Genomic DNA, 25661 nt, shown 5'->3' on the forward strand with positions numbered 1-25661 from the left:
TTCTTACTCAACATGTCTCTGGAGACAAGGGAAACAAAAGCAAAAATGAACTAGTGGGACCTCATCAAAATAAAAAGCTTCTGCATAGCGAAGGAAACAATCAGCAAAACCAAAAGGCAACCGACAGAATGGGAGAAGATATTTTCAAACAACATATCAGATAAAGGGTTAGTATCCAAAATCTATAAGGAACTTGTCAAACTCAACACCCAAAAAACAAACAATCCAGTGAAGAAATGGGCAATAGACATGAATAGACACTTCTCCAAAGAAGACATCCAGATGACCAACTGACACATGAAAAAATGCTCAACGTCATTCATCATCGGGAAAATACAAATCAAAACCACAATGAGATACCACCTCACACCTGTCAGAATGGCTAACATTAACAACTCAGGCAACAACAGATGTTGGCGAGGCTGCAGAGAAAGAGGATCTCTTTTGCATTGCCAGTGGGGATGCAAATTGATGCAGCCACACTGGAAAACAGTATGGAGGTTCCTCAAAAAACTAAAAAGAGAACTACCCTATGACCCAGCAATTGCACTACTAGGCATTTCTCCACGGGACACAGGTGTGCTGTTTCGAAGGGACACATGCATCCCCATGTTTATAGCAGCACTATCCACAATAGCCAAAGTATGGGAAGAGCCCAAATGTCCATCAATGGATGAATGGATAAAGAAGATGTGGTGGTATATGTATACAATGGAGTATTGCTCGGCCATCAAAAAGAATGAAATCTTGCCATTTGCAACTACGTGGATGGAACTGGAGGGTATTAGGCTAAACGAAATTAGTCAGAGAAAGACAAATATCATATGACTTCACTCATATGAGGACTTTAAGATCCCAAACAGATGAACATAAGGGAAGGGAAGCAAAAATAATATAAAAACAGGGAGGGGGATGAAACAGAAGAGACTCTTAAATATGGAGAACAAACAGAGGGTTCCTGGAGGGGTTGTGAGAGGGGGGATGGGCTAAATGGGTAAGGGGCATTAAGGAATCTACTCCTGAAATCACTGTTGCACTATATGCTAACTAATTTGGGTGTCAATTTTAAAAAAAATGTGCCTTAGAATTGGTGAAATGTGGTGGTGGGAGCAGTAGCAACAGCCTTAAGAGCAGCACCCACAGTGGTGATTGTGGTGGTAGCAGCAATGCATAAACATAGTGCTTGCCAGGTACCAGACGCAGCTCCAAGGGCTTTACATACCTAAACTCATTTTCATCCTAATAACCTTACGAAGTAAATATTATGATAATGACTATATTATATAATTTCATTGTATTAACATGTTAACAAAATTATATGTTAATATATTTTATTACATATAATATATTATTATTATTATCATCGTTACTTACACGAGGGTACGGAGGCATAGAAAGACTAAAAAACTTGCTTCTCTGAGTAAGTATTTTTGTGCTTTTTTGGGGATAAACACCCAGTATGGCGATTACTGGATAAAAGAGGACTTCCCTTTTCAACTTTTTGAGGAACCTCCATACTGTTTTCCGGAGTGGCTGCACCAGTGTGCATTCCCACCAACAGCACAAGAAGGTTCCCCTTTCTCCACATCCTCGCCAACACCTTGTGTTTTTGCTTTTAGCCGTTCTGACAGGTGTGATACATGCACCCCTATGTTTATAGCAGCATCATCTACAAGAGCCAATTATGGAAGCAGCCCAAGTATCCACTGATTGATGACTGGATAAAGAAGAGGTGATATATATATATATATATATATATATATATATATATATATATATATCAGAGGTGATTATATAATATATAATATATATGTATAATATATATGTATATATTATATACACATATATGCAGTGGCATATTATTCCACCACATAAAAAAGAATGAAATCTTGCCATTTGCAATGGCATTTTTTGGAACTAGAGAGCGTAATGCTAAGTGAAATAAGTCAGAGACAGACAAATAGCATATGATTTCACTCAGATGTGGAATTTAAGAAAGCAAACAAATGAGCAAAGAGGAAAACAAAAAGAGAGAGAGAGACAAACCAAGAAACAGACTCTTAGTCACTGGAGGGGAGGTGGGTAGGGGGAAAGGGGAAATAGGTGATGGGAATTAAGGAGGGCACTTGTTGTGATGAGCACTGGGTGATGTAGGGAAGTGTTGAAGCACTACATTGTGTACCTAAAACTAATGTAACATTATATGGTAAGTATACTGGAATTAAAATAATTTAATAAAAAAGTTAGATGTAAAAGCAGTCTTAAGATTTTTATGGAATCAAATTTTAAAAAACTTGCTTAATGTCATTAGTTAATGTGCATTGCTAATAAATGACAGAGCTAGAGCTAGTATTTTATCAAAACAGGTAAATTTTTATATCCTTGGTCATTTGTATATTTTGATTGGTAACTTATTTTGAAGTTCTAAACTCCAAATGGGCAAATGCACACGAGACAGCCCATTCTTGGAAAGAAAACTTATGAGAGCATCTGCAGATATTGGGGCTAGATAATGAAAGAAAATATTCCTGGGCTAAAGGAAGTGGAACTCTTCTGTTTTTGTTCTGGAAGAAGGGGTAACTCAGTTTCAGAAAAGTGAGTTGAAGATACTCCTTATTTCTTGAAACATGATCAATTAGTCTTATTTTATTCATTATGTTTTACTTTTCCCCTGTACCTTCTTCCCCCATTTCCTGTCTCCACTGTAGGCCCCCATAATATTTATCAAACAAGAATGATGTCATCATACTTGATGATGTCATATTGTCTGATATATGTCCTTGGGTATCTTTGTATCCACGGAAAATGAATAATGCTTTTCTTTTTGTTGCTTGTGATTTGTATGCGGGTGTTTGTAATTTTTGTAAATGTTACCATGTGATCGATCTCAGTTTCTCACTTAACACTGTTTTCTACTTGACACCGTTTTAAGATCTATTCCTATGACTGTACACAAACCTAAATCAGCTTTCTTTGTTTCTAAACCTGTTTCTGCCAGATTGCATTATTATTGTAGTTGTGGAATGAAACATTATGAACTGGTGAAATGTCAGTTACTGCTTCTCTGAGAACTAAACTGATTGCTTTGGAAAGTTTTAATAAACCAAGTTCCTGAAGAAATTGCTGAATTAGGTATGAGCAAGGTAACAATAAAAAGCTGGTTGAAAATTAAAAAAAAAAAGAACTTTGGTTCCTTTCCCAGTGTCATTAATTTTGTTTTCCCTCCTCTACTTAATTTATCTTTTTAAGAATTTTTTAAATGTTTGTTTATTTTTGAGAGAGAGAGAGAGAGCGAGAGAGAGCATGAGAGGCAGAGGGGCAGAGAGAGAAGGAGACACAGAATTCGAAGCAGGCTTCAGGCTCTGAGCTGTCAGCACAGAGCCCGATGTGGGGCTCGAACTCACAGAGTGCAAGCTCATGACCTGAGCTGAAGTCAGAGGCTTAACTGACAGAGCCACCCAGGCGCCCCTTCCCTCCTCTGCTTTAAAGAAACAGAAATGGGAAGTCAGCGATAATGCATTACAAATAAGGTTATTCAAGAAAGGAGACGAGGCGCTCCAATAAGTTGACTTATTTCAAAGAAAAGCCTGTGGTCCTATATTAAAAGATTGACTAACGAATGAACATTCATTTATTGAAGTTAAAGTACAATGCTTCATATATATGTTTCATGTTTTAGGATTCTCTGCTTTAACTGACTTTGGAATTAACTGAACACTCCATTGCGTTGCATCAGTTCAGAGGCCCACCCTCATATATGCTAAAGAAAGCTGAGCCCAGAAAGAGAAGGTGGGAAACAGAATAGAGAGTGTTGGGGAAAAAACTGTAGTAACGTGTAAAACGCTTATGCTATAATGTTCATCGGAAAGTAGTACACAAAATAATATATACAGTTCATTCATACCTAATTGTGCTGGACTGTTTCCAAAGCTAGCTTCAGTGATTCCTCTCCTTCCTGTAGGCACCACCCCTCACAGCGTAAGTAACCTGGACTGGCCTCATGAATTGCTTTGACAAATAGAATGTGGCCGAGAAGAGGACTTGTGGCTTCTACTCTTGCAGTCTTGGAATACTGCCCTAAGACCGCTTTGGGGAAAAGCCAGGTCTGGCCTGGACAATAGAGGTCACATAGTTCACAGACAAGTGCTCAGCTGATGTCCCTTCTACAAACAAGCCAGCATGAGCGCCAACCACATGACATGTATTTGAGGCCATCTTAGATCACCTTGTCCCAGACAAACCACCAGATGAATAAACCCAGGTGAAACCAGCAGAATTGCCCAGCCTCTCACGACCCAAATGTTGACAAATAGATTTGGATACTGTTTGAAGCCATCGCGTTTTGGGTGATGTTATAGTATAATAGGTGGCTGATAGAAGTCCATACAAAGCCATGCATTAAAAACAAAAAAGGAAGCAGGAAGCAGATAATACAATTGACAAAGAATTCTGCAGGAATGTGATTTTAGGCAGCAAACAGGACTTTTGGATATTAAAAGTGAAATGTGTGACTCAGGAGCTAATGGCTTATCATTTATTTATTAAAAACTTGTATATTTCTCAACATTTTCCAAGCTAAACCTAGAAGGAAAATCTTTTTTTAAAAAATACACTCACTCACACACACACACACACACACACACACACACACACACACACATTTACAACAGACGAAGAAAGTTCTAATTTGTCTTCACATCAAACACTGTTTACCACAATCAGTTAACAGAAATTACTGCAACATTGGCCAAGAGGACCTAAAACTAAGGATACATGATATTATGAGAAAACCTCATGTAATGTGACTGACAATGCTAGACACTATTTTTTTGGTGATAGGATTTATAAAAGTCAATATTATAATTTTACATTTATTACAGTCATATGAATACATTTTCAAACTATCAACTTACCATGGTTTTAGTGCAGTATCCTAGGGCAACTTCATAGTGAACCTGGTATGTCTCTTGTAATATATTTGGGCCGTATGACTCCACCACAATATACAGACCAACATTTTCTGGATAGACTATTTGAGTCCAGATGGACACGTTCTGTCCCTTGTCCAAAAAGAAAAAAACACTAAAAATATTATTAAGAAATGCCACGTAGGGGCATTTCTCTTTTGAATTGAAAGTTACACTTTTTGCTTCTAGTCTTAAAGGATATTCCTGTGGACGTATTGTGCCATTTTCAAAAACATGTATGAGATACATTAGCCCAGAGGAACTCATCGAGACTGCTGACTTCAGTGTACTATTTGTCCATGCGTGTAGTTTTACCGCATCTTTAATATTGGCCTTGAAGTAGAACATTATGTTATTTTCCATTTTCACCACCACATTTCCATAATAATCTGGAAAAGGAGGAGAAAAGTTTGTGTTATTCTAAGTAGCCGCGAATCCATGCACTTCTAACCAAAATAATTTCTTTTGTAGTAAGGAAGGATTTGTCTGTTTTGAGAAAGTTAGAGTGTGCAGGCAGAAAACTACAACTTTACATGATGCTGAAGGACATCTCTCCCACTTCATAGTGGGGCAATGTTTCCCCTGGATAGATTTCTTCTTGCGTGTACAATATCACTTAGGTATATATGACATCATTTCCATTAAAAAGCTAGAATTAGTGCATTAAATAATAATAAGGATAGGCATGACAAGAATCATATTATTAGGAAGCATTGTATTATGGACAGCATTGTGTCCCCCCAAGTGAAAATATCTTTAAAGAGGTAATTAATGTTAAACTAGGTCATAAGGGAGGGGCCGTAATCCAATATGACTGGTATTCTTATTTATAAGAGGAATAAGAGACATCAGATCTCTCTCTGTCTCTCTCTCTCTGCATGCACACAGAAAAAAAGGCCATATGAGGGCACAGTGAGAAGGTGGCCTATGTGTCTAAGCCAAGAAGACGATCCTCATCAGAAACCAACCTTGAGATCACCTTGGTCTTGGGCTTTTGGACTCCAGAACTGTGATAACATAAAATTGTATTGTTTAAGCCACCTAGCCCATGATATTTTGTTACAGTAGCCCTAGCAGACCAACAAAACTGGGATAAGAAATGGGGGTGGGTGTTGGTTCCTCTCATGTTCACTCTATAAATAAAAGCCAACTTCTTCCCTTAACAGAGTTTTATGCCTAAGTCATAGAGGTTCATAGACAATAAGTCTCTTACATTCTTTGGTTTTATAGCCATATCTATAAAATGAACAGTGGAGCTAGTTGATTTCATAGCTTTCTTTCCATATACGACTTTCTCCGTGTACAGCTTCTAGGGGTATACTTTCCTTAACTAAAAAAACAAAAAAAACAAAAACCCGACAACAACAACAACAACACCCCAAAACAAACCCAAACCACCCAATGCTTTAAGGGAACTGACCAAAAGGAGGAAGGTCGATTCATAGAATCAGGAAGGTTCAGAGTATATTATGTGTATGCATCTTACATTTGAAATTTGAATAAATAAGTGATATTTTCACAGACTGCTGTAGTTTATATGCTAATAAAACCCCTAAATCAGAAATGCCGATTTTTTTTTTTTAGGATCATCGGAATACTTTAATAAGACATCACTGTCCACATAGATGTCCTTATAACGTTAAGCTTTCACACAGTCCTAGTGTTGTCAGTAGAAATTCAACAACATAATAATGTTGGCGAAATTATTACATTGATCGGTAAGGTGAATATGAAGCTTGGAATATTCTTCTGAGTCTTTTAGTAAAACTGCAAGGGTACGCTGCCCTTAGCGCTAAGGCAACACACAGGGCATCCAACACCAGTGCTGACAGGTCAGTAACACTGTGATGCTAAAGTGATTTGGTAACTTTTCTCATGGAACTTAGATCCTTTATAAATTTAATTTTGTTTTGTTGTGCTTTTGACAAAAAGTCCATCCAGGCGTACCAAATTCTTGGCCTGCTGTGCTGTGCTGTGTGTGTGTGTGTGTGTGTGTGTGTGTGTGTGTTTCTAGAAACTTCACAGGGTGGAAGGAGGAGAGAAGGATGGATGCGGGTGGATGACCTAACAGAATATATCCGGATGTTGAGTGAGAAAAGTCGTTGCAGGATACACACAGTATGATGATATATAAGGTTTAAAATCTCACAAAACAAAAAACACATATTGCTTTAGGATCTTATATAGTGTCCAGGTCACTTGGTGACGTGGTCCTTGCCTTCTCCCACCAGCCTTGTTGCCACTTTTGGTCTCACCCTCTACCATCTAGTCATACACGATTAACTTCAGTTCCACGAACTTGCCATGTTCTCTTGCACCTCTGGGTCTTTGCTACTTCAACTCTCATCCTGACCATTGATCCAATTTTTCTACTGTGTACCTTCTCCCTGGTTTTGGTTTAGAGGGCTTTTCCCCTGTGTGGACTTTTCTTTTTCTTTTTTTAATGTTTTCTTATTTATTTTTGACACAGAGAGAGAGAGAGAGAGAGATCGATCATGAGTGGGGGAGGGGCAGAGAGAGAGAGGGAGATGGAGAATCCTAAGCAGGCTCCACAGGGTCAGCACAGAGCCTGATGGGGGCTCAGACTCATGAACCATGAGATCCTGACCTAGGCCAAAGGCAAGAGCTGGACACTTAACCAACTGAACCACCCAGGCGCCTCTGTGTAGACTTTTCTGATGTCATAAATCTGAATTAGGTGTCCCTTCTGTGTGCTATATGGCACTCTCTCTTCTGCTTATCTCGCTGCTCATTGAAACATTATTAAATGAATTTTGGATTAAATATTAAGTTAAGAAGAAAATTAGGAATGACTTTAAAATAATGAGATTAAAAACACTGTATATAAAAGTTTGGGGATGCAGATAAAGCCGTAGTGAGAAAAATTCATAGCCTTATGCTTATTTGTAGCTTTAAATGCTTAGAAAATAAGATTGAAAATAAATGAACTAATCATTTAACATAAGAAGCAGGCCACAGAGCACCAAAGTTACAAAAAAAGAAAAAAAGCACAAGTGAAAAATCAATAATGACAAAAGCAGAAATTAAGGAATTAAATAGAAAGCAGATTTGATAAATAAACTAAGAGTACTTTTCAAAAGAAAGAAAACAAAGCCAAAAAAAACACCCCTAAACACAATAAACAATATCTTGTGAGCCAAATTAATAAGGGGTGGGATACAGACAACATTATAAATAAGAAAGAGAATACTATTACAGACAATAAGCAATCTAAAAATTAAAATGGAAAACCTTTGCCAATAAAGTAGCAAATCCAGATAAAATGAATGATTTCCTAAGGAAATACAAACTTCTAAAATTGACTAAAGAGATGGGATATTTGAAGAAACCAATTAGAGAAAATACAAATAATGAAGTGTACAACATTCCTGCTTGCGAAGACCTAATATTGCACACATATCATCATCTCTTCAATAAATTGCATGCCTGTTCTGGCTACACAGTGTTCTAGAAACTTGTGGGGGATACATTAGGGGAAAACCCAGAAAGTCCTCCCTCTTGTGTAACTTACATTCCTTCAGGAATACAGTCAATAGGACATGAAAATAAGTGAATTATGTGGTGTGTTAGGAGATTAGGGCTACAGTAATCAAAACGACAGAGAGCTCATGCAGGTAGGAGTGGAACAGAATAGCCTAGAAAATGAACCTGGTTGACATGAGTAATAAATAGATAAGGAAGGTGGTATTTCAAATCTGGGGGGTAAGGGTTGGTTTCTAAAAGAGTGATTTGAAGGCAACATCAGCTTTCAGTGAAAGACATAAAGACAAAAAATAGAACGAAATTCTTAACTTATACCAAACACAATTCTGGATGAATTAAAGATTGAAATATGCAAATTAGAAAAGTAAAAATGATAAAAGAAAATACTTAGTAATATTTTTGTAATTGGAAAGACCTTTCAAATTATGACATTACATCCAAAGTCACAAGTAAAAATATTAACAAATTTAACTACACAAAAACACAAATTCTAAATACCAAATCCCTCCAAAAAGGTACAAGAAATTACACACAAGAGACAATATTTGCAATACATGTCAAAGATAAATGGTGAATATACACTGTGAGTAACGACCATATCAGTATCAATAAGAAAATAGATAACCCCATGCAAAAATATCTCAAGAGTAAGAACTGACAATCCATAGAAGAATATGGCCAATAAACACATGAAACTAGATATAACTTCTAATTATAAAATGAGTCCTAAAATGAGAATTACCCATTTTTTTCTGTACTGTGGGTAAATATCAAATATGTCATATGAAAATACACATTTTCTAATACTTTTGGGGAAACACTGTGGCAACTTTTGCTGGAGAGCAACTGGAAAGATTTATTGATTTTTTGAATATTCAGAGCTTTGAATCACGAATTCTACATCTAATAACTTATATCAAAGAATACCTGTACAAGTGTAGAAAACATATACATATATAGAAGCACATTTCCTGCAGCATTATTTGTAGTAGCAAAAGAAATGAAGTCTGATATCTATCTATGTAAATATCTGTTTACACTCCTATTGGTCTAAATAATAGTACAGTTAAACCATGAACACTGTGGCAGTGAAAGTGACATAGTTTTTATGTGTATTAGATATTTTGAAAATACAGCTTATTATGTTTTGAATTTTCTTTTTCAAAAGTCTGAATAAATTCACAGGAACTTTTGAATAGTGGGTTATTTGAGGAATGAAAATGGTGAAGGTGGAAGGCTTTTGACTTCATATTTCATGTTTATGAATTGTTTAAGCTTTTTATTTCCGTGTTTCCAAATGGCCTTCAGTACAACATTCAGACTTTAAGGTCCCTCTAAAATCTATCCCCAAGTGCTGGGATGAGCACTGGGTGTTGTATGTAGTGATGGATCACTGAATTCTACTCCTGAAACTAATATTACACTGTATGTTAACTAACTAAAATTTAAATTAAAATTTTTTTTAAAGTTTATTTATTTTTGAGAGAGAGAGAGACAGAGAGAGACAGAGTATGAGCGGGGGAGGACAGAGAAAGAGGGAGTCCCAGAATCTGAAGCAGAGCTGTCAGCAAAGAGCCCAATGCGGGGCTTGAACTCACAAAAGGTGAGATCATGACCTGAGCTGAAGCCAGATGCTTAATCTACTGAGCCACCCAGGCGCCCCCTAACCAAAATTTAAATTAAAAAATGTACATATACATTTTTATACACTTGTGTAAAATGCACATACCCATACAGATATGTTAGTGGAATGCTGTGTTGGGACAAATGTAACATTAAAAAAATATTTTCTATAAAAAAAGTAAAAAATAAAATCTATCCCCAATTTACTATTCTAACCTTATCTCCTTATCATGGTGGCCAGCGGTCTTTTAAAAACACAAATATTCTGCTTCTCTCTTGCTGAAAACTCTTTAGAATTCCCTATACAGGCTGCAGGAGAAGGTCCAATTTTCTCACATGGCTTGTGAGGACTTTCATAATCTGAACTTCATTTCTCCAGGGGAGACTTCTTTTTTTCTCTGGAGAACTCTGTTTCAGCAGTGTATGGTCTTTCGTGTCCTGGGTTGTACCCGTTGTCTCTGTCTCTGGGTGGTTGGGTACACTGTCTTCATTGCTGTCTTCACTGCTTACCTAACCTCTACCCATTTCCCAAGCCTCAGCTTAGACATCACTTCTCCAAGGAAGCCTTCTGTATCTCCCCACCCCCACCCCAGACTTGAGAAAGGTACTCAATTTATGTGATTCTGTAGTGCCCAATACTGGCTCTGTTATAGCATTAGCCATGTTGCATTGTTTGTAGGTTTACTTGTCTTTATCCTCTGCAATTTTGTAAGTGCTGAAAGGGTGGGGATTATGTCCAATTTCCATGCTATCTCCAATTCCCAGAAGAGCATCTCGCAAATAGTGCATGTTCAATGAATACATGTTCATCCATTTATTCAAAAAAGTACCTATTATATACTATATTAGACACTGTGGGTAAAGCAGGAAATATAACAAAGTCACACAAAGTTTGTTTTTTGTTGGAAGATTCAGTTAATGAATAAGTACACGTGTAATTTGTTAGATGAGAAGTGCTGTGAACAAAATGAAGAAGTGTAAGGGACACAGCATGGGAGTTAGGTCAGGGTTAGGGAAGAGCTCTCCAAACATTTGGCATTTGGACTTAAACCTGAGTCCAATGTTAAGAGTCATGTAGACATCAATGTGAACAACGCTTTTGGCATATGAAACAGTAGGTAACCAGGGAACAGCAAAGAGGCCAGTCTGCAGCTAGGTAACAGTGAACAAAGGGTCAAGTGATAGATGACATCAGAGTCTGGGGCCAAACCACATACTGCTTTTCGGGCCATGGTAACAGTTTTGGATTTTATCCTGAGTGATACAGGAAGCCAAATGAGGGTTTTAAGCTGAGGAGTAATGTGATTTTGCATGTTTTGAAAGGCTCACGCTAGCTTCCCAGTGACTCTAATCTGGTGGAGGCAGGGAGAGCACATGAAAGGCTCTTACATGTATGGGCTGGAGAGGACACTGGCTTGGACTGGAGTGAGCATGGTGGAAAGGGGTTAGATTTTAGATAGACTTTTTAGATAGAGCCACCAGGAGCTGCCCGTGGATTAGTTGTGGGATGTCAAAGGGAAAGATTCGAGGATGAGGTCAAGGTTTGTGCCTGGGAAGACAGGAAGAGGTGATATTTACTTGACAGGAAAGGACTAGGCAAGGAGCAGGTTGAGATAGGAGTGAGAAACTCAGGGATCCGTTCTTGGATGTCAAATCTAAGATACCTACTAGTCATCCGAGTGAAGGTATGCTGAAGGCAGCTGGGAATAAGGCCTGGAGTTGAGGCTAGGGCTTATGGCCAGAGGGCAGAGCAAATGTAAACAGAACTCAGAAGATTCCTGAAAACCAAACCCTGAGGTGCCTCTCCATTTGGGAATCAGGAAGATGAAGATGGAAAAGAGGCTGAGGAGGAGTAGCTAGTGAGGTAGTAGGAAGAGTAAAAAAGCGATAGCCCAAAAGTCAGGTGAAAAAAAGCATTTTGAAGGGGAAAACTCTTGTGCTGTTGGTGGGAATGCAAACTGGTGCAGCCACTCTGGTTTCTCAAAAAGCAAATACCAGGACTACCCTATGATCCAGCAATTGCACTACTAGGTGTTTACCCCAAGGATACAAAAACGCAGATTCAAAGGGGTCCATGTACCCCAGTGTTTATAGCAGTATTATCAACAATAGCCAAACTATGGAGGGAGACCCAATGTCCATTAACTAATGAATGGATAAAGAAGATGTGGTGTATATATACACAAAGGAATAATACTCAGCCATCAAAAAGAGTGAAATCTTGCCATTTGCCATGACATGGATGGAGATAGGGTATATTACGCTAAGCAAAATAAGCCAAAGACAAGCACCATATGATTTCACTCATATGTGGAAGCTAAGAAACAAAACATGGACATGTTGAAAGGGGTAAAAAGAGGTAAAAAGTGATTCTTAACAGTAGAGAACAAATAGGATTGATGGAGGGAGGTGGGTGGGGGATGGGCTAGATGGGTGATGGGCATTAAGGAGGGCACTTGTTATGATGAGCACTGGGTGTTGTATGTAGTGATGAATCACTGAATTCTATCCTGAAACCATTGTTGCACTGTATGTTAACCAATTAGAATTTCAATAAAAAGTAAAAAATAAACTTCAAAAAGAAAAAGTATTTCAAGAATAAGGCCCTGCTAAGTGGTTTCCAATGCTGCTGCCAGGTCATGGAAGATGGCTGAAAATTGGCCACTGGGTTAGCACAGTGGAGGTCATCGAGAACCTTAACAAGAGCGGTTTCCATGGAATATTTGATTAGAGTGCCTTCAAGAGAAAGGGAGGAAAGAGGAAAAAGTGAAACTAGGCAATATTTTTTAGAGTTTTGTTGTAAAAGGGAACATAAAAATCAAAAGGTTGGAAGTTGAAGGGTGATAGAGGTCAAGAAAGACTGATTATGAATGACAGCGACATTTCCTTTAAATTCCATGTTTGGGGTTACCTCCTAACTAGGCTTTTTGAGGATTGCACTTCCTATTTCTCAGCATTGCCTATAATGTTTAGCATGCTACCTCAGGGATAACAAGATCAAGAATAACTACTATTAGCTGAAGGTTTACCATGCGCCCAGTTTTATTTTAAGCATTTTACATACAATCTCTTATCCAGTTGACACAGCCGCCCTACATTCTAGATTAGAATACCGAAGCTTGGAAAGGTTCAATGACTTGCTCATGGATGTGAATACAGGTCCACTTAACTCTACAAAATGTGCCATAGCTTGAATTGTGTCCCCTCAGAAAAGATATGTTGATGTTCTAATTCCCAGTACTCCTTCAGAATGTGACCTTATTTGGAAATAGGGTCATTACAGAGGCAATCAGTTAAGATGAGGTGCTCCTGGAGCAGGGTGGGCCCTGGTGTCCTTACAACAAGTTGGCGTGTGAGGACACAGGGAGAATGCGACATCGTGATGAAGGCAGAGGTTGGGATGATGCAGCTGCAAGCCAAGGGACGGCCAGGTTTACCAGAAAGCCACCAAAAGCTGGCAAGAAGCAATGAAAGATTCCCCTTTGGGTTTCAGAGGGATTCTGAATTCATGGCATTCAGAGGGAATTCATGGCTTTGCTGATACTCTGAATGTAGACTTCTAGCCTCCAAAATTGAGACAATAAATTCGTGTTGTTTGAAGCCACCCAGCTAGTGGTAGCCCTAAGGAGTCCTAGGAAATGAATACAACACCATATCACTTCCAACACTAAAATGCATATGTATGTGCTGATTGACCGAAATGAATCTAACGGGAAAAAAAACCCCAGAACTGGAGTTGGCCATTTTGCTATGTGAGATCATAACTGACCTTAGTGGAGCTTAAAACATATCCATTTTTAGGCAGTAAAAAGTACACCATTCTCTACCCATATACCCATATATTAGTGCATTTATAATTGTTACATCTTCGGAAGGAAGGTATCTACTAGAAAATCTAGAATAAATTTTTGCAGACTGAGAATGGCTCACCGATGAAAATAACATGAATGGTGCTGTTCTGTGACAACCTTGATAAGTTTCCAAACTCTGTAGGTGTTTGGATGACTCCAGTCTCGGTGAAATTGTGATAGCAATAGTAGACCCTATGTTTGTCCCATAGTACTAATTCTGGAAGTGCTGAATATAGAAAATGTGCATTTACAAAAGTGTCACTATGGACATCTAATGCAAAGTCTTGGTTCATCCACTGCTCTGTATCTTCATTATATATTACCACATAAATCTTTTTGTTGACTGTGCATGCAGAGCAGTAACTTAATAACAAGGCAATCTCCAAAGGGTGTCCTGGATACTCAACATTGTGTATAGTTAGTGTATCGGTTGGTGATATATTTAGAAGGCTTTTCAGTTTTTCAGTAGTCATTACTTTCATAAATTTAAGAAGAGGATATCCAAGATAAAGTTCACTTTTGGTCCAGACTGCGAAGATACTTCTTATTTTACTCTGTAACAAAATGGAAAATAACTTAAAGATCTTTTGTTTTAAGGATGGTCCTTACAATTCCTGTCTTCTAATTTGCTATATTTAAAAATAAAATGTAGTAACTATTAAGGTTGGACTCTTAGTGTATTTCTGAATAATACTCCAGGCATTGAAATACATTACATGGAAATATATCATATTATATATATTCATAAATATAAGTTATTTCAGTAATTTTATTCTTTATCTATAGACATAATTAATTTTAATTCCCTTTTAAATCCCCAGAGAATATCAGCCTTCTCTTTTCTTATGTATTTATCCACTCTGGCCAGGAGTGCCTTTTTGATGTTCACTACGGTCAAGATATAAAGACACTTCAAACATGAAGTTATTTTTGGAATGATAGCTTCCTTGGATATGAGATCAAGAGAAGAGAGAACTTAAAACTTTGGATCAATACTACCCTTTTATGAACACAGGCTGTTAGAGAGACTGCTGTGTCTGAAATTCAGTGGGCCTAATTTCATTTAGCAAGCCAAGATCCCTCTTCTCCCCTGTCTCTTCTTCCCAATTGTTTCTAATTCTTAGAGATTTTTACTTAATATGTAACTTCTATTTTCATGACTGTCAAAAGGAGTCTCTTGGGCACATAGTGATAAAATGTCGACACTACCCAAGCAATCTACACATTCAATGCAACCCCTATCAAAATAACACCAGCATTCTTCACAGAGCTAGAACAAACAATCCTAAAACTTGTATGGAACCAGAAAAAACTCTGAATAGCCAAGGCAATCTTGAAAAAGAAAAGCAAAGCTGGAGGCATCACAATTCAAGACTACAAACAGTGTTACAAAGCTGTCATCATCAAGACAGTATGGTACTGGCACAAGAACAGACACAATGGAACAGAATTAGAGAACCCAGAAATGGACCCACAAATGTATGGCCAACTAATCTTTGACAAAGCAGGAAAGAATATCCAATGGAAAAAAGACAGTCTCTTCAGCAAGTAGGCTGGGAAAACTGGACAGCGACATGCAGAAGAATGAACCTGGACCGCTTTCTTACACCATACACTCAAATCCATAAACTCAAAATGGATGAAAGATCTAAACATAAGACAGGAAGCTATCAAAAGCCTTGAGGAGAAAACAAGCAACAACCCCTTTGACCTCAGCTGCAGCAACTTCTTACTTGATATTTCTCCAGAGGTAAGGAAAACAAAAGCAAAAATGAACTATAGGGACCTCATCAAGATATAAAGTTTCTGCACAGTGAAGGAAACAATCAGCAAAACTAAAAGGCAACTGAAGGAATGGGAAAAGAAATTTGTAAATGACATATCAGATAAAGGGTTAGTATTCAAAATCTATAAAGAACTTATCAAACTCAACACCCAAAAAAGAACAATCCAGTGAAGAAATGGGCAAAAGACACGAATAGACGCTTCTCCAAAGAAGACATCCAGATGGCTGACAGACACATGAAAAAATCCTCAACATCATTCATCATTGGGGAAATACAAATCAAAACCACAATGAGATACCACCTCACACCTGCCAGAATGGCTAACATTAACAACACAGGCAACAACAGATGTTGGCGAGGATGCAGAGAAAGAGGACAACTTTTGCACTGCTGGTAGGAATGCAAACTGGTGCAGCCACTCTGGAAAACAGTATGGAGGTTCCTCAAAAACTTAAAAATAGAACTACCCTATGACCCAGCAATTGCACTACTAGGTATTTATCCAAAGGATACATGTATGCTGATTTGAAGGGACACATGCACCCTTCAATGTTTATAGCAGCACTATCAACAATAGCCAAAGTATGGAAAGAGCCCAAATGTCCATTGATGGATGAATGGATAAGGAAGACGTGGTATATATATATATATATATAATGGAGTATTACTCGGCAATCAAAAAGAATGAAATCTTGCCATTTGCAACTACGTAGATGGAACTGGAGGGTATTGTGCTAAGTGAAATGAGTCAGTAAGAGAAAGACAAATCTATGATTTCACTCATATGTGGAATTTAAGATCCAAAACAGATGAACAGAAGGGAAGGGAAGCAAAATTAATATAAAAACAAAGAGGGAGACAAACCATAAGAGACTCTTAAATACAGAGAAAAAACTGAGGGTTGCTGACAGGGTTTGGGTGGGAGGAAGGGCTAAAGAGGTGAGGGTCATTAAGGAGGGCACTTGTTGGGATGAACACTGGGTTGTTATATGTAAGTGATGAATCACTAAATTTTATTCCTGAAATTATTATTACACTATATGTTAATTAATTTGTATTTAAACTTTAAAAAAAAATTTTTAAAAATAAGAAAAAAAATAAAAACTGAAAAAAAAAAGTCTAGAGCTTGTGTTGCTTAAATGAGTGTGAGATGATCTTCCAAGAGTAAATATATTAGAAACAAAGTGATGAGCTTCTCATAGAGAAGACCCAAGGTTATGCTCATTCTTGGCAGAGGGATGGGAAGAGGAATCCATCATAAATATGACATATGGGAATTCCAAGGAGCCTCAGCCATGGAATGAGTTTTTACCCACCCACAAACTTTCCCATAGATCTTCACCTAGTGCATAGGTGTAGTAAGCCAAAGGTTTTGGGACAAGGCCAGGGAGCTGAGAGATCCCCTTGAGGCATTCAGGGACTCTCCCAAAAATAAAGCAGTAATCCTCTGAAGACAGGGAGGGGGCAGGCCGCAAGGCAGCAAAGTTGAGAGAAATCCATCTGTACTCTGGATTCTCAGCTACCATAGGCTGGGAGTGGGATACGGGGGTTGAGAGACTCTCCCTCTGAGACATGCTTGGCCTTTACAAAGTGTAAGGCAGCCTCCCTGCCACAACTGGGGACAGGGAAGCATGAGAGAGAGAGAGAGAGAGAGAGAGAGAGAGAGAGAGAGAGAGAGAAAGAGAAAGAGAGATCTCCCAATGCCTGAAAATCCCAGGGCAGATGAGGAAAGAGAATTCCTTAGCGATCAAAAGCTGGCAGCTAGACTATAAAGCAGAGACAGCTGTCCTCGAGTTTGGAAAGGTGGTGGGCCAGTTGTAAAGTATGAAGAGATCCCTGGAATCTTGTCAGTGCTAAGAGCCCAGGTATGGCTAAAGAAGTAATAACTGATAAAAATACTGAAGGACCTACTGGAAAAGATGGGCAACGCGAGTACAGAGATGGGGACTTTCAGCTGAGATATGTAAATGATAAAAAAGAACAAAGTGAAAATGTTATAAATAAAAAAAATATGACATCAGGAATAAATTATTAGACGCATTGAAGAGTAAAGTGGGAAAAGCTGAGGGGCTGTGAGCTTGAAGACAGGTTAATATACAAACTGAAATACAAAGAAAGAAGTAGAGTAAACACAAAATGAACAGACTGAGGTCTGTGGGACAATATTAAATGGTGTCATATATGCATTTTTAAACCCCTAGAAGGAGAGGAAAAACAGAATGGTGCAGAAGAAATATTTGAAGAGATAATGTCCAAGAACATCCCCAAATTAATGACTGACATAATCCCAGAAACCCAAGAGACTCAGTTGAACCACAAACAGGATACACACAAAGGAAATCACACCTAACTACCAATGAATAATACATAATAAAAATGCTGAAGACCAAAGATAACGTGCAAATTCTAAAAGCAGCGACAGATAAAAAGACACATTGTATATATGAGAACAATGGCATGAATGATGGCTGACTTCTTCCCCAAAATGATAGAGGCCATAAGATAATGGAACGATGTCATCATAAATTTCTTTAAAAACAACAAAACCCAGCTGTCATCCTATAATTCTGTATTCAGTGAAAAATGCCCTTCAAAAATGAAGGCCAAAAAATAAAGACACCTTTATACAGACAAATGCTGAGAGAACTTGTTGTATAGGAAAATTCAAAGATATTCCTCAGGCAGAAGGGAAATGGATTCAGGAGGAACTCTGGATATGCAAACAGAAATGAAGCATGCCTGGGAGAATATATCTATAAAGACTTATTTTGCCATCAGTTTATATCTATATATCTATATATCTTTATCACAATTGACTATTAATTCATTTATTTACTTTCTTTCTTTCTTTTTTTTTTTTTTTGAGAGAGAGAGAGCACACAAAGTAGGGTAGGGGCAGAGAGAGAGGGAGAGAGAGAATCCCTGTGCTGTCAGCACAGAGCCCAAGGTGGGGCTCGAACTCACAAACCATGAGATCATGACCTGAGCCGAAATCAGTCAGCCGCTTAACTGACTGAGCCACCCAGGCCCCCTGACAATTGACCTTTTTAAAGGAAAAATAGTAACAGTGTATTTTGAAATTTATAGCATATTTAGAAGTAAAATATGAGGTAAGAATATAAAGGGTGGGAGGGATATAAATGGAACCATACAGTCATAAGTTTCTTACACTGTTGTTAAGTATATACTACTTGAAATTAGACTCTGATAAATTAAAGATGATTATTATGGGGCACCTGGGTGGCTCAGTCTGTTGTGCATCAGATTCTTGGTTTTGGCTCAGGTCATAATCCCACAGTTCATGACACTGAGCACTGCATTGGGCTCTGCACTGACAGCAGGAAGCCTGCTTGGGATTCTCTCTCTTTCCCTCTCTCTCTGCCCCTTCCCCACTCATGCATGTGCACGTGCATACACTCTCTCTTAAAATAAATAAATAGCCTTAACAAAAAGATTGTTGTACAGCCAAGTGCAATCACTACAAAGAAGATCTTGAACAAAAAAAAAAAAAATGAACACAGTTGAAAACAGAGATACTGAAAAAAACATGATTCCTTCAGAGGAAGGAAGAGAGAAACAAAGGAACAAAGAACATGTGGGGTTACTGGAAAACAAATACCAAGATGGTAGACTTAACTCCAACCATAGCAGTAGTTATGTTAAATCTAGGTGGACTGAATACTATAATTTTTAAAATATTTTTTTAATGTTTATTTATTTTTGAGAGAGAGAGAGAGAGAGAGAGAGAGAGTGAGTGCAAACAGGGGAGGGGCAGAGAGAAAGGGAGATACAGAATCTGAAGCAGGCTCCAGGCTTTGAGTGGTCAGAATAGAGCCTTACATGGAGCTCGAACTCGTGAACTCGTGAACTCATGAGATCGTGACCTGAGCCGAAGTCAGATGCTTAACCAACTGAGCCACCCAGGTACCCCTGAATACTATAATTTTAAAGCATATATTGTCACACTGGAGAAGAAGCAAGATTGCAGTTTATAAGAAGTATGAAGTCACAGACAGATTGATTGTAAAGGGATAAAAATAATGCACCATATAAGCATGAAACATAAGAAAGCTAGTGCATACCCTCTAGAAGAGTTTAGATAATAAAAGATTGGACACACCCAATGTTGGTGAGATGTGGAACGAAATGAAAAAAAAACTGCCATAAATATTTTATGTTTTAATTACTATAGCCTTATAATAAATTTTGATGTATGATAGAAGAAATACTTTGCTACCCAACCATTCCAACTCTCAGCTTTTTACTCTTTGATATGTATTTTAGAATCAGTGTACTGAGCTCCACAAAGTAACATTGGGAGTTTGACTGGAACACCATCAAATCCATAGATAAATCCGGGAAGAATTGAAAAGCTTAAAATATTCTGTATTCTAATCCATGAACATGATATAGCTATGTATTCGGATCTTTATTAATATTTTTGATAATATTTTATTTTCATCTCAACCAAGATCTTGTACATTTTTAATGGCATTTGTTCTTGGAAATCTGGAAATTTTTTTGGTTCTCTCTTGAATTTCCGTATGACTTTTAGAATCAGCTTCTCAATTTCTATTAGAAGCCTACTGGGATTTTAACTGATGTGTGCTGAATTTCTCAAGCATTGACACCTTAACAGAGTCTTCTCACCCATGAACAGATCTCTCCACTTAAGTCTTTTATTTCACCAGTAATATTTTGTAATGTGTGTGTGTGTGTGTGTGTGTGTGTGTGTGTGTGTTATATGTGTAGTGTGTGTGGTGGTATGTGTGCTTGGTATCATTTTTTTTAGCTTTTAAATTCCAGTGAGTTAACACACAGTGTAATATTAGTTTCAGGTGTACAATATAGTGATTCAACACTTCCGTATATCACCCAGTGCTCATCACTCCTTAATCCCCATCACCTATTTCCATCACCCCTCCACCCACCTCTCTTCTGGTGACCATAAGTTTGTTCTCTATAGTTAAGGGTCTGTTTCTTGGTCTGCCTCTCCTTCTCTTCCCTTTGCTTGTTCGTTTTGTTTCTTAAATTCCACATGAGTGAAATCATACGGTTATTTGTGTTTTGTAGTCTTTAAGTGTGTATACACTTGCACATCTTTTGTCAGAATCATCCCTAAGCACTTAATATTTTATAATGTACTATAAATAGTATTTCTTAAAGTTTCAATTTATTATTGTTCATTTTTATGCTTGTATATTTCCTATGCAAAATTAAATTGTATATTTCATATGGAAATAAAATTGAGTTTTTATATTGATCTTGTGAACTGCAATCTTAGTAAACATATTTATTAGCCCTGATGGGTTTCTTGTATATTCTGTAACCTTTTCTACATCTAATGATGCTGTTTGGTAATAAAGACAGTCTCACTCTTCCTTTCCAATGTACATGCCTTTGTTTCTTGACTCATTGCACCTACTAGAATGGCCAGCACAATGTTGAATAGAAGTAATAGGAGCACACATTCTTGCCTTGTTCCTTATTTTAAGCAAGGAAGGCAAGAAAAAAAAAAGAAATAAAGAATATATAGTGTTAATAGAAAATAGATACCAAAATGGTAGACTTAAACCCAACCACAGCAATAACTGCATTAAATCTAAGTGGGCTAGTCTTTTACCATCATGCGCAATGTTAGCCATTCATTTTATGAGTGTCCTGTGTTAAGTTGAAGAAATTCCTTCTTATTCCTATTTTGCTGATTGTTAAAATCAATTGTGTATATTGGATGTTGTCAAGTGCTTTTCTGTGTCTATTGAAATGATCATATGGTTTTTCTTTTGTTGTTTTCTAATATGGTAAATCGTGTTGATTGATTTTCTAATGTAAACCACTCTTTCATTCCTGAACTAAAACCCTACCTGTGCATGATATATTTTCCTTTCTATATATTGTTGGATCTAGTTTGCTAAAATTTTGCCTAGAAGTTTAAAATTTTGTTTATGAGAGATATTGCTATGTAGTTTTATATTTTTCTAGTATGTTATTCTTGGTTGTAGTATCAGACAAGCTGCTCCATGGAATCAATTGAAAAGTATTACTCCCTCTTCAATTTTCTGATTTAGAACTGGCATCATTTATTTTTAAAATATATAGCAGGACACTGATGAAATCCTCCTGGCCTGGAGGTTTCTTTGTGGGAAGGTTTTTAAATAACAAATTCAATTTCTTTGATTGATGTAAGAGTATTCATGTCATCTGTTTCTTCTTTAGTTTTTTTTAATGTTTATCCTTAAAAGAGAGAGAGAGACAGAGCATGAATGGGGGAGGGGCAGAGATAGAGAGGGAGACACAGAATCTGAAGCTGGCTCCAGGCTCTGAGCTGACAGCACAGAGCCCAACGTGGGGCTCAAACTCACGAACTGCGAGATCATGACCTGAGCCAAAGTTGGACGCTTACCCAACTGAGCCACCCAGGCACCCCTGTCATCTGTTTCTTCTTAAGGAGGCTTTGGTAGTTTGTGTCTTTCAAGTAACTTGTCCATTTTATGGTTTTGAATGTGTTTTAGATTCTTTTTAACTTTGTATTTACAGTTGTTTGTAACATTGTTTTACTGTCTTTTTAGCAGCAGCAGACTTTGCACCGATTCTAAATATTGGCAATTTGTGTCTTCTCTTTTTTGTTTTATCCTCAGTCAGTCTGGCTAAAGAGTTGCCAATTTTATGGATCTTCTCAATGAATCAGCTTTTTGGTTTTGTTGATTTTCTCTGTAGGTTTTCTGTTTTTATTTTGTTTTGTTTTTCTTAATGCCATTAATTTACCCAATGATTTTTTAAAATTTCCTTTCTTCTGTTTACTTTTCGTTGAAATCATTTCTGGTTTCTTAAAGTGGAAGCAGAGATCATGGATTTGAGATATTTCTTCTTTTGTAATATAGAGGATTAATATTATAAATTTCCCTCTAAGTATCTCTTCAGTAGCATCCCACCAATTTTGACATATTCTGTTTCCATTTTCTTTCAGTTCAAAACAGTTTGTTTATTTCAGTTTAAGAAGTGTTTATTTATTTTGAGAGAGAGAAAGCGTGAGCGGTGGAGGGGCATAGAGAGAGAGAGAGGGAGAGAGAATCCCAAGCAGGCTCCACACTGTCAGTGCAGAGCCCAACACAGGGCCCTAACTCATGAACCCTGAGATCATGACCTGTGCTGAAATCAAGAGTCTGATGCTTAGCCAACTGAGTCACCCGGGTGCCCATAGTTCAAAACACTTTCTAATTAGTTTTTAAAATTTGTTCTTTCTTTAAAATATATTACAAAGCTGTAGTAATCAAGACAGTATGGTATAAGCCCCAAAATAGACATAGATCAATGGAACAGAATAGAAAACCCAGAAATGAATCCACAGCTATATGGACTATTAATCTTTGACAAAGCAGGAAAGAATATCCAATGCAAAAAAAACCCAGTCTCTTCATCAAATGGTGTTGAGAAAACTGGACAGTGACATGCAGAAGAATGAACCTGGACCACTTTCTTATACCACACACAAAAATAAATTTAAAATGAGGACCTAAATGTGAAACAGGAAACCATTAGAATCCTAGAGGAGAACACGGGCAGTAACCTCTTTTACATTGGCATAGCAACTTCTTACTAGATAGGTCTCTTAAGGCAAGAGAAACAAAAGCAAAAATAAACTATTGGGACTTTATCAAAATAAAAACCTCTGCAGAGCCAAGGAAACAATAAGTAAAACTAAAAGACAACCTATGGAATGGGAGAGGATATTTGCAAATGACATATCTGATAAAGTGTTAGTATCCAAAATATCTAAAGAACTTATCAAACTCAACATCCAAAAAACAAATAATCCAGTGAAGAAATGGGCAAAAGACATGAATAGAAACTTCTCCAAAGAAGACATCCAGATGGCCAACCTCCACATGAAAAAATGCTCAACATCAGTTATTATCAGGGAAATACAAATCAAAACCACAATGAGATACCACCTCACACCTGTCAGAATGGCTAATATTAACAACTCAGGCAACAACAGATGTTGGCGAGGCTGCAGAGAAAGAGGCTCTCTTTTGCATTGTTGGTGGGAATGCAAGCTGGTGCAGCCACTGTGGAAAACAGTATGGAGGTTCCTCAAAAAATTAAAAATAGAACTACCGTATGCCCCAGCAATTGCACTACTAGGTATCTATCCAAGGGATACAGGTGTGCTGTTTTGAAGGGGCATACGCACCCCAATGTTTATAGCAGCGCTACCAACAGTAGCCAAAGTATGGGAAGAGCCCAAATGTCCATCGATGGATGAATGGATAAAGAAGACGTGGTGTATATATACAATGGAGTATTACTTGGCAATCAAAAAGAATGAAATCTTGCCATTTGCAACTACGTGGATAGAACTAGAGGGTATTATGCTAAATGAATTAGTCAGAGAAAGACAAATATCATGTGACTTCACTCATGTTAAGACTTTAAGATCCAAAACACATGAACAGAAGGGAAGGGAAGCAAAAGTAATATAAAAACAGGGAGGGGGACAAAACAGACTCTTAAATATGGAGAACAAACAGAGGGTTGCTGGAGAGGCTGTGGGAGGGGGGATGGGCTAAATGGGTAAGGGGCATTAAGGAATCTACTTCTGAAATCATGGTTGCACTATATGCTAACTAACTTGGGTGTAAATTAAAAAATAAAAATTTTTAAAATTTAAAAAAATGGGCAGAAGACATGAATAGACATTTTTTCAAAGAAAACACGCCAATGGCCAACAGACACATGAAAAGATGCTCAACATCACTCATCATCAGGGAAATGCAAATCAAAACTACAAGGAGATATCACCTCACACCTGTCAAAATGTCTAAAATATTTTATTCACTATATTGTCAAAAAGAAAAGTTAATCCAATTTTGAGAGCACATGATATCTTTGGGTAAAATAGTTTTTTGGGCCTTTTGCCCACATCGAGGTAAAACAAAACTCTCATAATATAATTAAATGACTCTGCATAATAACAACCAAGATTTATTTCATTCTTTGTTGTTGGAGATGCATCTCTAAACAGAGGCTTCTGAAAATTTAGGTTAGGAAGATGGTCTTACTTACCACCAAAAATAAAATAGCGCTGCAAAATCTGCATAGTATAGTCTCTTTTATATCATGGAATTAAGTGATATGGTGAATTTGTCTAAATGTGTAAGTCTAATATACATATATATATATAATCTTTTACTAACCTTTAATAAATGTCTGGCCCAACACCATTTTCTTGAGGTAATGCCAATAATTCCACCATCAGGAAGATTTTCATTTCTTCCCAGTCTTTTGAAGGCAGTAAAAGTTTTGATGTAAAGAATACCATTTATTAGAAAAAATATTCCATCCCATGATATGTTCACATCAGACACGTTGTGTCTCTCATCGTCAGTCAAAATGTTTGGAGGCACTCTGATTCTGGTCCAAGTACGGAATGAATCATTTGTTTGAAAGGTCTCCATATCAGCTACCACCACAACCGATGAAAGAACACAAGTAGCCCAGGCTAATATTAACTGACTACCTTGCGGTGAAGTGATTGGTAAAGAGTCAGGAATCTCGGGCATTGTCAACAAAGGGAAGGTCAGCAGGAAAAGAACATCTGCAATAAAGCAGTCTTGAAAAGCCACTTGATTTCCTTTAATTTCCTTTAGCACATCATCTGTTGTCATTGGCACTGAAATATGCCAGGTCCTAAGAAGAAGAAGAATATGAAAATTAAAAATATAAAAATTAAATATAAAAATTATGTATATAAAATATTAGAATTAAGTGTAGAAATTATAAACATAGAATGTATAAAAATGTAATGGCCTCTCTTGTCATCCATTTTGTACACTACTGACATTTATCATCTTTAAAAAAATTTTATTTTTATCAACATAAATCTGGGTGAAACAAATTAAGTAGCACTAAAAGGCTACCCCTGCCCC

General features: G+C 37.3%; 1 protein-coding gene across 4 annotated transcripts in view; it reads right to left on the reverse strand.

Moving 5' to 3' along the window:
- CATSPERE (catsper channel auxiliary subunit epsilon) overlaps window positions 1–25661 on the reverse strand; it is a 196523-nt gene that overhangs the window by 49549 nt on the left and 121313 nt on the right. For all 4 annotated transcript variants that reach the window (XR_006199154.1, XM_042926453.1, XM_042926454.1 and 1 more), the window contains 3 exons: window positions 24930–25422; window positions 14025–14499; window positions 4914–5356 (listed from right to left, as the gene is read on the reverse strand). Coding sequence is in view for 3 of the 4 variants with exons in the window: in XM_042926453.1 (XP_042782387.1) it covers window positions 4914–5356; window positions 14025–14499; window positions 24930–25422 (1411 nt within the window). In the remaining variant the exon portion in view is untranslated. The remainder of the gene's footprint in view (window positions 1–4913; window positions 5357–14024; window positions 14500–24929; window positions 25423–25661) is intronic.

The sequence above is a fragment of the Panthera leo genome, chromosome F3, assembly GCF_018350215.1.
Source record: "Panthera leo isolate Ple1 chromosome F3, P.leo_Ple1_pat1.1, whole genome shotgun sequence".
NCBI lineage: Eukaryota > Metazoa > Chordata > Mammalia > Carnivora > Felidae > Panthera > Panthera leo.